Source organism: Rhineura floridana, chromosome 6 (assembly GCF_030035675.1).
Source record: "Rhineura floridana isolate rRhiFlo1 chromosome 6, rRhiFlo1.hap2, whole genome shotgun sequence".
Classification (NCBI taxonomy): Eukaryota; Metazoa; Chordata; class Lepidosauria; order Squamata; family Rhineuridae; genus Rhineura; species Rhineura floridana.
The window spans coordinates 85,758,510-85,772,656 of NC_084485.1; the positions used below are offsets into that span (position 1 = coordinate 85,758,510).

General features: G+C 41.6%; 1 protein-coding gene across 1 annotated transcript in view; it reads right to left on the reverse strand.

The window, feature by feature from the left end:
- The window catches only part of DMBX1 (diencephalon/mesencephalon homeobox 1), a 49,545-nt gene that overhangs the window by 10,592 nt on the left and 24,806 nt on the right, over window positions 1-14,147 (reverse strand). Inside the window, exon 2 of the mRNA XM_061630442.1 lies at window positions 684-850. Within this exon, the coding sequence (XP_061486426.1) occupies window positions 684-837 (154 nt within the window). The 5' untranslated portion in view covers window positions 838-850. The remainder of the gene's footprint in view (window positions 1-683; window positions 851-14,147) is intronic.

Below are 14,147 nucleotides of genomic sequence, written 5' to 3' on the forward strand. Positions count from 1 at the left end.
CTTCCACCCATGGAAGGCTTCTGATCCAGTGATGGGATCCCACTGGTGGAGATGGGGGAGAGGAGACATTTGCCACTACCCTCCTTCCTCATTATTCCACATTGTTCCAGAGGGTGTAGGAGTTGACACTGGGGGGTGCAGAGGGAAGGGTAAGTGGCAAAAGTCCTCTTTTCCCTCTGCTCAGGGGATGCTACTGCAGGCAGGAACAGTCCAAATGCCAATCATTCCAACTCAGTGTACTGGAATTTGAAAGGATAGGATATTGCACAGGCACATGTTTTAATCAGAGCAGCTTGAGATCATTTCTGTATTTGGCACAGTATTTGTATGTATTTATTGGAACCTATATGTATCTGTATGGAAAGTAAGTGTGGAGAGTAAAATATTAAACTGCTGAATTCCAGTTTGGTTATGTCTTAACTTTTACTCACTATTTTGGAGGCTTCACATAAAACACGCAGGACTGTCCAGTACATTTTGTACAATTGAGCACACCGGACTCCTGCTGCTGTTTCGTTTGCTTTGATTTGTGTATTGCAGCTTTGATTTGCCCTCATCTACAGGGACGTTTAAGTTACCAACCCTTTGGTCTGCCAACAATTCAATTGCCGTTTCAGCAACATTCCAGTTACAATTCTGGACACTCTCCCAATGCAAAGACAAAATCCATAAGTTGTTCTTACCAGCCAGTCTCTCTGCCAGCGTGAGGGCATGCACAGATGGCCTATAGTCTGGGGCATGCTGAGCTTGCTGTGCTGCCTGTTGGTGAAGATTGTACATGGCGCTCAAAGAATTCATGGCATGAAGAGAATAGCCATTCACTCCATAGTGCTGCATGGTGACATAAGACCTGTAGCAACAGAGAGGAGAAGGAGTTACTAATTTGAAGTAAATCTTTTATGTGGAACTATCAATAATGTAAAAGGAAATTTAATTTCATTGCATGTGGAAATCAGTCAGGTTCACTTTTCCTAGGTGCAAAGGATGCACACTTCAGCTTTGATCCCTGCTCAACTGCATTTAGAGACCTTGGACCTGTTGCCATCTCTTAGCCTAACCTAATTCACAGGGTTATGATGAGAAGCAGCAGTGCATGTAGTGGGGTGATGCTTCAGAGTCACCCTCTTGACTCTGGCATTGATGCTGTTACCTGGACGAGACTGAGGTGGGATGGCAGAGAGGGCAGAGCTGTACAGGTACACCCAGATGGTCCTGCCCATGCCATCCCCCCAGCCCAGGTAAGCAGCAGCAGTGCTGGTGTTGGGAGTTGGCTCTGATTGAAAGAGAAGAAGCAAGGATACACCATGCATACCATTCTGGCTGTTTGGAGGAAGGATGGGGCAACGATGAAATTAACTAATTAATTAAAATTTTCTGAAGGTTTGTTTTTATACCTCTGTACTTTACACTTTTGTATTTTCCCAAGTTTGCTGACCCTTCCCTCTTGTATGTGGGTGGTGCCATTTGGCTACACTAGGACTGGCTCTTAGACAATATAGGGTATTTAGTAGTTACACTACTTGTTTGTCAACTCTGTGTGCTGGTTGGTTGGGACTTATTATTTTGTACTAGATACCTGAGTCTGCCTGTCAGTCTCTTCTTGCATTTGCTTATCTAGAAAACAGAAAACAGATAATAAGGAACAGATTGAAATTTCAGAAAATATCAAAGTTGGCAGTTGCACATTGTGGCAACAACAATCTCCAAAGCTGGAATCTGTAAATGTGCAGGGCGCATTCTGAGCAATGTATATTATGGAGACAATATTTTTAAAAAGTCTTTGACAGTTAAGCCACCGGACCACATGGCAGCAACAGGATTGGTTTGCTTGATTGCAACCATGTGATCAAGCCCTTGTAAAACTGTTCTTGTCAGAGAATGAAGAGAAGAGAGAGATGCAACTAAATTAGTTGCTTTCTCTGTCTGTGGGAGGAGACACCTGACCATCACATTGTTTTATCTAGGTATATGGCTGATTATCATAAAAAACAACTGATCTTCCAAAGTTTAATTTATACATTGGTATTCCCCCTACCCCCTCATTGTTATGACATGCGGTTTTGACAAATGAATAAATGGAACTGGACTGAACTAATGTAAAACTGGTGTCATTTGTTAAAGTACATCAGTCTGCTAGGAGAGAAAGCTGACTTTCACTCCATGCTTTCACCAGAAGGGAGAGTGGCATGTTTCATTTCTAATATTTCATCTTTCAAACATAGGCAAGTGGGTTGTCTCTAGCCTTAGATATCTCATTATTCTTTGAATCCTGACTCTCATAATTTTCTCCCCAACATTTTGGGCCTTTCCACACTGGGGAAAAAGAGGGTAGCTTTCTGTCATTCAGGGGACTCCCTAACCAGGATATTCCTTCAAGGCCTTTTTCAGGGATAACGGTGGGTCTTCCATTTGCACAAATTAAGAACCTTCTGGTGACCTGTGCTGTGGCTTCCCTTTTATTTTTGTTTTTCCTGCAAATGCTAAGTACCATAATTGTGTTCCCAATATGGTATTTTGTAACACTGAGTGCCTGTTGACAAGCTTGTACTTTCTGTTTCATGAAGTGTGCGTGTGTGTCTCCGCAAGACACTTTTTGATAAAACATTTATAATAAAGCTGCTTACACACGCACTGCAGGGCAAAAAAGAAAGGACATCCTAAATAAAATATATGTCCTGCTCCAAGGAATACTGAATATCTCTACACAGCATAACTACAATCACAAATTACTGATGAAACAAAACATATAGCTATCTAGGTATATCCCAACAGTCCTAAAAAGATTAGACTTATGCTTGATCTTAGCTTTGTGTGTTGTGTATCCAAACAGTGGATGGAAGAATGACAAACTACAAGTGAGTCGAGCTCTCAGTCATGTCTCGGCTCAGGAGACAAGATGTAGGGTCAGCCCTGCCATTAGGTAGAGCAACAGATACTGTGGGGCAGGGAGTGGACAGAGCTTTGTGTGCTTCCCTCGGGTGCAGTGGAGGACGCTGTCCCATCACCAGTGCTGAGGTAAGATTCAATTGCCAGTATGGTCAGCTTTGATACATGGAATTGGGGGGAGGTACAATTTTGCCCTTCGTATCAGGCAGCAAAATGTTCTGGCCCTGACAAGATGAAGGCTGCTCACAAACAAACACCTCCAACTGTGAATAATAAAAGGTTTCTTCAAGGTAATGTGAGCTGTCTAATAGGTTCCTAGCCCCTCCTACTTCCAGCAAAAGCTGTTTTAGCCAAACCAAAAATCATGAGAATACAGTCGGGTACAAATCCAGATTAGCCAGTTATTGATGAAAATATTTGTATCCAGCCTTTTCAACCACATGGACCTATGAGATGGTTAGCAACAACTTGGGCCCAAAGTACCTTAAGGCCTGTCTGATCTCTTATGTTCTACCTTGATCCCTGAGATATTTTGATGGGCCACTTTTGGTGGTCCCCCAGGCCCCTGAGGTTTGGGCAGCCTTCACCACAGAGCAGGCCTATTGTGTGTCAGGCCCTGCCTGATGGAATTCCTTGCCATCAGAAGTCTGGTGGGAGTCATCCTGCATCCTTTAACATGCCTTTTAAAAACTATACTGTTTAGATAGGCCTTTGGAAATTTACTTTTTTATCAACCAGTTTATTAATGTTTTTACTGATGTTTTTGTTGTATTGTGTTTTATTATACTATATTTATAATATTTATATTTATAATATTTATAAATGCATTGTTATATTTCCTATGAAAGTGCCTTGTTATATTTGCCATGAAAGTGCAGTTTATAGATATTTAAATAATTAAATTTAAAAAATAATAGCAGACAAACAACAAAATAGCAGCAACCCAATAAGCAGCATTTCAACAGGTTAACAACTAATAATCAGTTTACACCTGAATGCCCTAAGCAAAACATTCTCACTTGTTTCTTAAACACAGACCATAAAGAGACAGGTTGACCTCCCTCTGGGGTGGTGTCATCCTTTTCTATAGCCACTGTAGATGGTGGTGGAATATAGAGCAGGACCTTCGATGATTGTCTAAATGACTGCATTGGCTCATGTGGAAGAAGATGGTCCTTGAGATATTCCCATCCAAGCCCACTTATGGCATTAAAGGCCAGAACAAACACTTTCTAGAAACAGCGCTTGACTGCTTGTTTTGCCTAGCAGGCCACCTCACTGGCTGCTGCCACTAACTAGTCATTGAGTGGCATGGGTGCCAAAAGGATTTTCTTGGCCCAATACACTGTATGTGTATTGGGTCCCCTGCTGCTGTCACAGAAGAAGACAAAATCAGGTGTAGCATTTCAGATGGAGGGGGTCAAAAGTGATTCAAGATTTACAGCAATTCTATTCATATGTTCATGCTTGGATACATTCAAGGATTAAAATAAAAAAGCAAACAGTGTATTCATTTATTGTGGTTATTAATACTTCATAATAACTACAGCAAATTTTTTCTTTTTCATTTTTAAACAAAAAAGTTTTGAAATCCCCACTCAGCCATGAAACTCACTTGGTGCCCTTGGGCTAATCACTATCTCTTAGCCTAACCTACCTCATAGGCTTGCTGTGAAGATAAAATGGGGGAGGAAAGGGGGAGAACCATGTACACCGCCTTGATCTCTTTAAGAAAACAAGCAGAGCCTGTTGGATCTGGCCAATGGCCCATCTAGTCCAGCATCTCACAGTGGCCAACCAGATGCCTATGGGATGCCCACAAGAAGGACCTGAGCCAAGAGCACTCACCCCTGCCTGTAGTTTACATCAACTAGTATTCAGAAGCATACTGCCTCCAACCATGGACACACAGTATAACCATTATGGCTAGGAGCCACTGATAGCCTTAACCTCCATTAATTTCTCTAATTCTCTTTGAAATCCATCCAAGTTGGTGGCCATCACTGCCTCCTGTGAGAGAAATTCAAAAGTTTAACTATGAGCAGTGTGATGAAGTACTTTTGTCTGTCCTGAATCTTCCAATATGCAGCTTCATTGAATGTCCATGAGTTCTAGTGTCACGCGAGAGGGAGAAAATATTTTCTCTATCTGCTTTTTCCCTGCCATGCATAATTTTATACACTTCTATCATGTCCCCTGTTACTCACCTCTTCTCCAACGTAAAAAGCCCCAAATGCTTTTCTCATAGGGGAGTTGCTCCAACCCCTTGATCTTTTGGGGTGCCCTTTTCTGAAGTTTGTTGAACAACAATAACAAACATTTACGTATTTATACCAGCAACACCAACCCACCCCCAAGAACCTCCATATCTCCCCATATCATGGGAACATTTCTCTCCACCATTCCACTGCTCTGTGCTGTAAAAACAACAGCAACAAAATGTTTGGACAACTTGATATATTTTAAAAATTAGCATCTGTAACTACATAATCTGCAATACAGCACAGGCAAAAAAGACGTGATGAGACACTAAAAATAAAAACACACACAAAGCCAAGAAAGCAGGCATCCCCCCCATCCTCCATGCTTTGATTGCCTCATTAGACTCCTGATTTTTTTTTACAACAAACAAAAGCCAGTTTGCCAGTCTTGAAAAAAAGTACTCTGAATATGTACAGCTTTACATTTTAAAACTCACTTAACTCATCATTGTTTTGCTCACTTCCTGTCTTGGGCCAGTCATCAACTCTGCCAAACCTACCTCACATGGCTATTGTGAAGATACAGAAGGAGATAAAACATGGCTGCAAAAGGGGACTTAATGCTTGTATTACAGGCATCAAATGTTGCTTCCTTTAAACAAAGGGATGCATCTTCATAAAGGAACATGTTTTGTTCTTCATCTCCCCTCTCCCTTCATTACACCTTCGGGCTTCAACCCATCTGGGATGAATATTGGGTGTTTAAATGCTCCTAAATGTATTCAAGTGTGCTTTCTTCCAGGTTGGTGTGCACAAGGGGCCCTCTCTGGCCCTTCCTCACAAGAAAGCCTAGGCTGCCATCCTGTACCCACTTACCTGGGAGTAAGCCTCATTAACCGCAAAGAGACTTATTTCTAAACTGGCATGTATACCATTGTACTGTAAGTTAATTATACAGTAAATTCTTAACAAGTGCCTGGAATTTAGGTCCTAAGCCTCTTTGTGAAGTAGTCAGTTTTGCATTCGCCATTTTTTGTGGGGGAATTCTTTAACACCCACACATCCTCATAAGGAGTGTCTGATCTCAAATGAAGATTGCAAGGAGATAGGCGCTAGCCAGAAAGAAGAAAACAGCAGCAGCTTTTCATTCCCAGTGATTCAGTCACAGCTCTGACATCACGCACTGGCTAAAAACCTGAAAGAGCAGGACCTGAAGCAGCAGGAGAGGTCATTTTACAGAAATTGTGCGGGGGGGGGCAGTAGCTCACATTTTGGTGTCGTATCTGGCCTCCCCTGTGGCTCGAGGCATGCCCAAAATGAACCCTTTCTACCTATTGAGTGGGATGTGGAATACCTGCCTATATTTCTGAGTCAGGGTGACTCAGACACACAGAAATGGTGTGCTTGCCTAGTGCTGGCTGTGCCACCTCTGCCACCGCCACAGTACCCTCCTTCCAATTGCCATGCAGCAGCAGTACCTCACTGACTGCCACTGCTTGAAAATCAGCTGGAAGCCAGTGAACTTGATTCAAAGTCTGTGTTCTATGCTCTGAATGTGCTGGACCAATTAGTAATACTGTTGCCACAGTTGGGCCCAACTGTAGCTTCTGAGCCCAATTCAAAGGCATCCCTATGTAGGGCATGTTATAGATACAAGGCTTTCTGAGAAAATGTAGGCTGCTAGTCTTTAGTGAACATAAGCTTTTGCTATTTGATTTCCCTGCTTCCCTTCATTATCTTGTTTAAGACGCAAACAGAGATAGACGTAGAATACTCAGCCCTTGAATGCTGAAACCACACTTGATCTATGGCAGCTATTGCAAGGTTATAGTGCCTGTTCTAGGGGATGATGCTATTCTTCGAACCCTGCTGTGTCCTTGCGAAGGCCTTTGCCTCCTTAGCTGATAAGGTTGCATCCTTAGCTCTATGGCTAACAGGGCCAGGGTAAAGGTGAAGGTAAAGGTGTCCCTGCACTTGTAGTGCGAGTCGTTTCCGATTCTTAGGGTGACGTCTTGTGATGTTTACTAGGCAGACCGTACATATGGGGTGGGATTGCCAGTTCCTCCTCCGGCCTTTCTTTACCCCCCAGCATATGCCGGGTACGCATTTTACCTACCACGGATGGATGGAAGCCTGAGTGGACCTCGACCCCTTTTACCAGAGATTCGACTTCCTCCTTCCGTTGGAATCGAACTCCGACCGTGAGCAGAGCTTTGGCTGCGTTACTGCTGAATTATCCCTTGAATTAAGTCTCTTGTGTTTTCATCCCATTGACAGGAATGCAAAGGAGGGAGAAAAACAAACCTTTATTTTTATGATCATATTTGTATCCCAGTTTTCTTCCAGGATGCTACAAGATTATCTATTTTAACTCTCATAACTCTGTAATTACTAGCCCAACGCTAACCAGTAATTTTCATTGTTTGAGGAGCTATTTAAACCCAGATCTCTGTAGCCCAAATCCAACACTACCCAAATCACCATGTTGGTTCTTTTTATGACATGTAGAGAGCTTAGATGAAGGTAAGCAGGTCTTGGTCTGCCCAGTGCCTGAACAGGAGATGGGAATCTTATGCATGACACCCTGAGTTCCATGATGAAAGAAATGTACTAACTAAATCCACAAAATACTTCATGAGAGTGTGGAACAAATTCATATATAAGTTGACCAGAATTCAAAAAATCTTAGAGTGACCATCTTTTGGAAATGATAGGGAAATATAGTGTGAGGCCCCAGCAGATTGTAAAAAAAGGAAGATCTCAAGAGTACAGGAAAAGGTACAGCACAAAGTAAATACACTGAAAACAATGCAAACTAAATCCACACCAGTTATTATTGCGGACGTACACACACTTGTTGGATGTTCCTACCCAGGAAAAGGAGGACCTGAAAAATTATAGATGGATAGAGCTGTGGGCTTAACCTGTCACTAGAAAGTTAAAAGGAAAACATGGATTATTAGAAGACCATGTGGATTTATTAAACAGATCTTGCCAAACCAAAACTGTTTTCTTTTCTTTGGCATAATAGGGTAAGTGCTGTTGGAACAGGGATATTGCAGCTGATAGAATAAGACTTGGAATAGGAGGATGTTCTCATAAGCAAGCGGGAGAAAAGTAAGCAAATTCTGTGTAGGAAAAATTGGTTAGATATCAGGAAATAGGTTGAAGTGGAACAGGTTGCCTAAGGAAATACATTTCTGTATTTTGAGTTCTTAAGGGGGAGACTGAGTGAATGCGTATATCTCCAGGATGATTTAAGCATGAGAAACTTGACTGTTGAAGGACAAACTAGAAAATCCTTGAGAATTTCTGGTTCTAGGATTGCACAACCCCCCCTCTAAATCTGTTCCTGATAAATAGGCTGTGATAGAAACATCATACTGTAAATAATAAAATCTCTCCATATATTTACCCAATACATAACTAGTGAAGTCCCTGCTTTTGATAGCACCTCTGTGGAGAAGAACACCAAAATTTTACTACTTCGTTGGTTAGAAATCTTCTTGTTATCTCCATCTGAATTTAATGGGAAACTTCTTAGGTCCATTCATTGCAGGCTCGCCAAACCACAGTTAACTTTCCATTTACCTCCCTGTATGTTCCAAATAGAATAAATTAAATATTTAAAAGACAGTATGCAGCAATTTTCTTTTGTACATGGTGGAGGCCATTTGTCAAGCTGCAGCAGTGTTTTGCAAGCTGTCGAATTGTGCTTACATTGGTTAAAATAATCTTTATATTTCATTAAGCAACCAAATAAGCTGATCTTCCCCACTGGCTGTATAGATGGCTTTAATTTTCAAAATCTGCAAATGCATCTTTTATGTCGTTCAGTGGCTGCAGGGCATTGGTAATGCTGCAGCCAATTGGAGAATAAACAGCAGAGTTTGATTAGGTGGTATATTATATAAATTAACATTGTGCAGTGAAAAGAGCATATCTTAAGTTGTCCTTGATACAATGGGGGATTGAACTTTCACCTCTCCTATTAATAATGGTTGCAGCTTTTGTAATGCACTTGGCTGTAGATTTAGAGTTTTAGAATTAGAGGAAAGTTTCTGAAAGCAAAGTTAACAAGAAACTGAGGTGTTGCAATTAATGCAAGTGAGATTAGGCTCCATATTTTGATGTTAAATGAGAACTCCAGGAGCCAAATTCTAAAAATCAAGAACAAAGCTGCCCTACAGTTATTTTCTGCTAAGATCTGTAGTCCGCACTAGGACTTTGCATTGGATTGTCATTGACGAAAAGCTACTTCCTGCTGCTTGGTACCCTTACTGTCCTGCAAAGGTTTGGCTGTTTCTCATTGTTTAAACAATGTGGTATGCTTAGAATATGAAAACTGACGCCATCATTAGCAATAACAGAATGGCATCAGATACTGGCAGTAAAGTTCATATCCATTGGATCTCAAAACTGGCTTGTCTTACCATGATTCACAAAAAAGATAGCAATGCAGTAAATGAATTCAGTTTAGAGATATGGGACTCCTCTTCCTCTCCGAAAGGAAAGTGTATGGGAGCTGAGAAGCCCTAAAATGTCTAGGTTAGAAATAATGTAAGTAGGACTTGTTCACTCTGTAAAGTTTTGTTTCTATCCCCATGATTCCCATTGTCTTCAAATGACTGCATACCAATGACACAGGTATACCACCTCCTCATTTCCCTTCCATCTCTTTGATCACAGATCAATATCAATTTCAGAACATCAGATTCTGAAAAGGAAACCATTTTTGGCAATAAAAACAATGGCTTTTCTGGTCATTGCTGCTTTTTTAGTGTAGACAATTAGGTCCATTATCATATGCCATTGGCTAAATTTGAATGATAGTCCAGGTGCAAAGGCCTCTGAGGCCCCATCTGCACTACACATTAAAAGCAGTATCATACTAATTTAAACAGTCATGACTTCCCCAAAAGAATCCAGTGAACTGTAATTTGTGAATGATATTGAGAGTTGTTAGAAGACTCCTATTTCCCTCACAGAACTACATTTCCCAGACTTCCATGGGAAGAGGTATTGGTTGTTCAACCATGCTGAGGATTCTTTGGAGGAAGCCATGAGTATATAGTGGTATAATACTGTTTTAAATATATAGTATAGTGAAGGCCTGATTTCCTAAGGCTGGTTCTCAGGGACATTTACTGACATTGACCAAGTAAAATGATGAAAATCAAGCAACTGAAATGACAGAATTGCTCCAATCACATTCTCCTAGATTTGGCAGGAAACTAGTCAAAGCATAGCACCAAATGGAAGGGTTCTCAAGAGTATAAAGCATGAACTTGAAGTCACCAAAGAGTTTGATGCAAATATAAATGGGGAAGTGATTTTTTTGGTTCTATTTCACTTCTAGAAAACACTTTTCTTATAGAACCTGGAGAAGAAATTACTTTAATCTTTTATGAATTTTCAGCAATGAACTAGCCTATTGGTTGTGGTTGTAGTGGTGTTGATTTTGAAGAAGTATGCATCAGGAAGGCACCAACTCAAAATCATGGTTTTGTCCATTAAGTTTTCCTGACATATCGTCTTCTTTGTTCTCTCTCCACCTTTGGAAAAAGGTTTAGCCAAACAGGCTAAACATTTCAAACAAGACTTCAAACACCCGAAAGGAAACACTTGCCCTAATGTGGAAAACTCAAGGAAACTGAAACATTTTGGCCAGAGCCTCCATGATCCACAGTGATGTCATCCACAGATTTCATTTAATTGCCTATATTGCAAATGTAAAAAGGCATTTCATGCATTCATATAAATAGAGAGAGAGGTGTTGCTGGACCTTTAAACATGTAGATTTTCTATCAGGTGCTTATTGTTTTCCTTAAAATTGCCAATGGAAGTAATTCATGAGAGGAAGGGCAAGATACAATTTTAATAAATAAATACATTTACAGATCTCCTAAGGAATTAGTTCCACTGGCCAAGTACCCTTTCCTTTGCAACCCTTTCTCAAAAATCTAACATCAAGACACCTTCTTCAGTTTTACAGCCATTGCCTCTTCTTAGTCTATGCCAGTGGTTCCCAACCTGGGGGCCGGGAACCCCAGGGAGGCCGCGAAGTAATCCAGAGGGGGCCGTGAACAGTAAAGAAATGAATTATTTATTATTATTTTAAAAAAAGTCTTCACTCCCTCAACACTGTCTGCTTTCCCCTGCCGCTGCAGATGACACCTCCCCCTTGCTCCAAACGAAAGGGGAGGCCTTTTGCTGAAGCTCCAGAGTGTCTTTCAGGCGCACTAAGGGCAGGCATCTGCCTATAAAATACATGGCAGATGCCAAAGGAGGCTGAGGGTGGAGCTGCCAGGAAGAAGAGGTGATTACTATCACTGATTCCCATCTCCTTGCACTGCTGCTACTGGCAACGCCCTTGCTTAGAATGAGAGGAGAGGGCTTTTTGTGAAGCAAAAAGAAGCAAGGCTGCAAAGAAAGGCTGCTTTCCCCCTTCCTTCCTGGCAGCCATCCTGCCTCCCTGGGGGGAGGGGGGGGGTCACAATTTTATTTCAGCTTATAAAGGGGGTCCCGTGCTCATAAAGGTTGGGAACCACTGCTCTATACTATAGAAAATGGTTGTTACCCATCTGCTGCTGTTGTCTGCATTATTTTAAACAGCTGGAGAGTGTTAGCAATACTCTCATCAGATTAAACATACCTATTTTGCTTAATCTCTCGCATAAACATTTTCTACACCATCATAATTTCTGCAGCATTCCTCTGAATAGTTTCCACTTAGTATACTTCACAGTATAAACTGAGAAAGCATCCTGCTTTGACCTCAAGTCAATGCAGAACAGAACTGAGCTGTTACTTAAGAAATTACTCTTGAATAATATTGAAAAGGACTGGGCACAGAACTGACCCCTATGAGATCCTTCAGTTATTGGCATTGATCAGTCAATTAGTCCTTAAATTTGTCTTGTTAGCCTTCTGACAGTCTTCGCATCCAGCTTGCTTTACTCTGGTTATGAAACACAGCTATATCCAAAATCTGAAGCCTTGTTCAAGTCATTGGCTTGCATCCTAAAAAAAGTTCACTTAAGAAGTTCATGGAAGGAAAGTTTCCAGCCCCCTCCACCCCTCTGCAGCCACCTGTACCCATTTGAAAGACCCTCTGGAGCAGTGGTTCTCAAACTTTTTTGGTTCGCGGTGCACTGTAAAATATATAAAAATTTTCTGGCGCATTTCATGTACAAAATTAAAAATATATTAATATATTTTAAACTATGAATAAAAATAACTTAATAATAATATACTTTCATAATCTTCACGGCACACCTAGCCACCTCTTGTGGCACACCAGTGTGCCCCGGCGCACCATTTGAGAATCACTGCTCTGGAGGATCAGAGTGCCCTCCTGAACAATGACTAGCTTTGGGTGATTTTCTCTTCCTGCAGCAGCTTCCCCACCCCGTGCCCCATCCCATATTGCTTGGGGAAGGCTGACTCTCCAGAGAAGCATTTCAGGGTGTGCAGGTCACTGTAGGAGGGAGAAGAATGTTCCTTTTTGTTCACTTGACTTCCTTAAGATAAGTTGCCTTGCATCCTTTACTATATCCTCCTTAACTATGTGACCAGTTACCTTAAGAACAACCTTTAAGGTGTTTAAAAGAAATAGTGAAATGCCCACCACCTCTCTTTCATCTAGATTGGGGTAGGGGACATTTTTCATTCTGAGGACCACATTCCCTTCTGGACAACTTTCTGGGGGCCTCTTACTAGTGGTGGGTGGGACCAGAGATGAAAGCAGAGGAAGCAATGGATCTAAATGTTACCTTTGTACAGTAGGCAAGTTTCTACACACACTCACTCCCCCCCTCCATCCAGGCAAGCAAGAGGCATTATCAGATTTCAAGAACACATTTCACAATGGTCAGTGAGGGACATGGCTTGGGTGGAGGAAGTGTGGTTAGAGAGGGGGTGTGACATAACTATGGCCTAAACAACCCTGCATTTGGTCTCACTTGGATGTAATGATAAACCATAGCTTATCATCAAACAGGAATGAGCCTCGGGTTTGTGTGCTCCTCTTCTTCCAGGATAGCCAGGCAGAGGAGTTTGAAAGCTTTCACTTTGAGACATAGTTTATGAAGCTGGATTGTTTCAGTTTGCCAGAGCTAAGATTAACCACACTTTAGGGTTTGAAAGTAATGCTAAACTGTGGTTAAGCGAATCTGAAAGGAAAAAGCTTCCAAGCTTCTCCTTGTGGCCACACTGGAGGAGAGAGGGGAAGCCCATGAACTCAGGGCTTGTGCACATAATCAACTAGTGTTATCATTATGACTCATTTGGGCCTTTGAATCTTCCTTTAGAACTCTGGTGTATGTGCTAAACCCCTAAGCCTCATGTTTCTTTATATTTCCTTGAGTTCTAGAGTATGTGCAGCATCCTTTCAGTTGTTCACAACATCCTGTGCTAGTACTGGAGTAATTAAAGATGTGTACAGTGTACTTGATTTCCTGAATATGGCTCGGGATCTTGCGCAAGCACTGGCAGAAGAAGTCTCACAGTGCAGCATCAAAATGTATCAGGGTGGTGTTACAGAAACATGGTAAATAAAGAAGATACAGGCTATAAGATATATAAATTCTACTCAGGCTTTGGTCAGTGCTGCTGTGGCCCACTGTCATTAGTGGTACCTCCTACAGCCTCTGCATCAGGCCCCCAGTAACCATAGTAATTATTATATATTATTATTATTTATTAAATTGATCTCCCACCCTTCCTCCCAAAGGAGCCCAGGGCAGTAAGTTGCAGAAACCATCTTAATTTTCTCAAAATGCAGTGCCCCAGAAGTTCCGTCAATGTTGTGGCATGAGGAACTACAGCAGCCACAATTACTTTTTCCACACAATGCTACAGAATGACGGAGCTTCTGGAGCACTGAATTTTGGGAAAACTATGATGGTGGATGCTGCTGCTTTTCACATCAGATAGCATCCTGGCAAGGGCCCCTCAGTCTGGAGCTGGCACTGACTCCAGTCAGTGAAAGCCTGCTTGTTCAAAGTCTTGTGCAAATGGAAGACCTCATCTGAATTTAGGGTTGTGTTTATCAAGCAG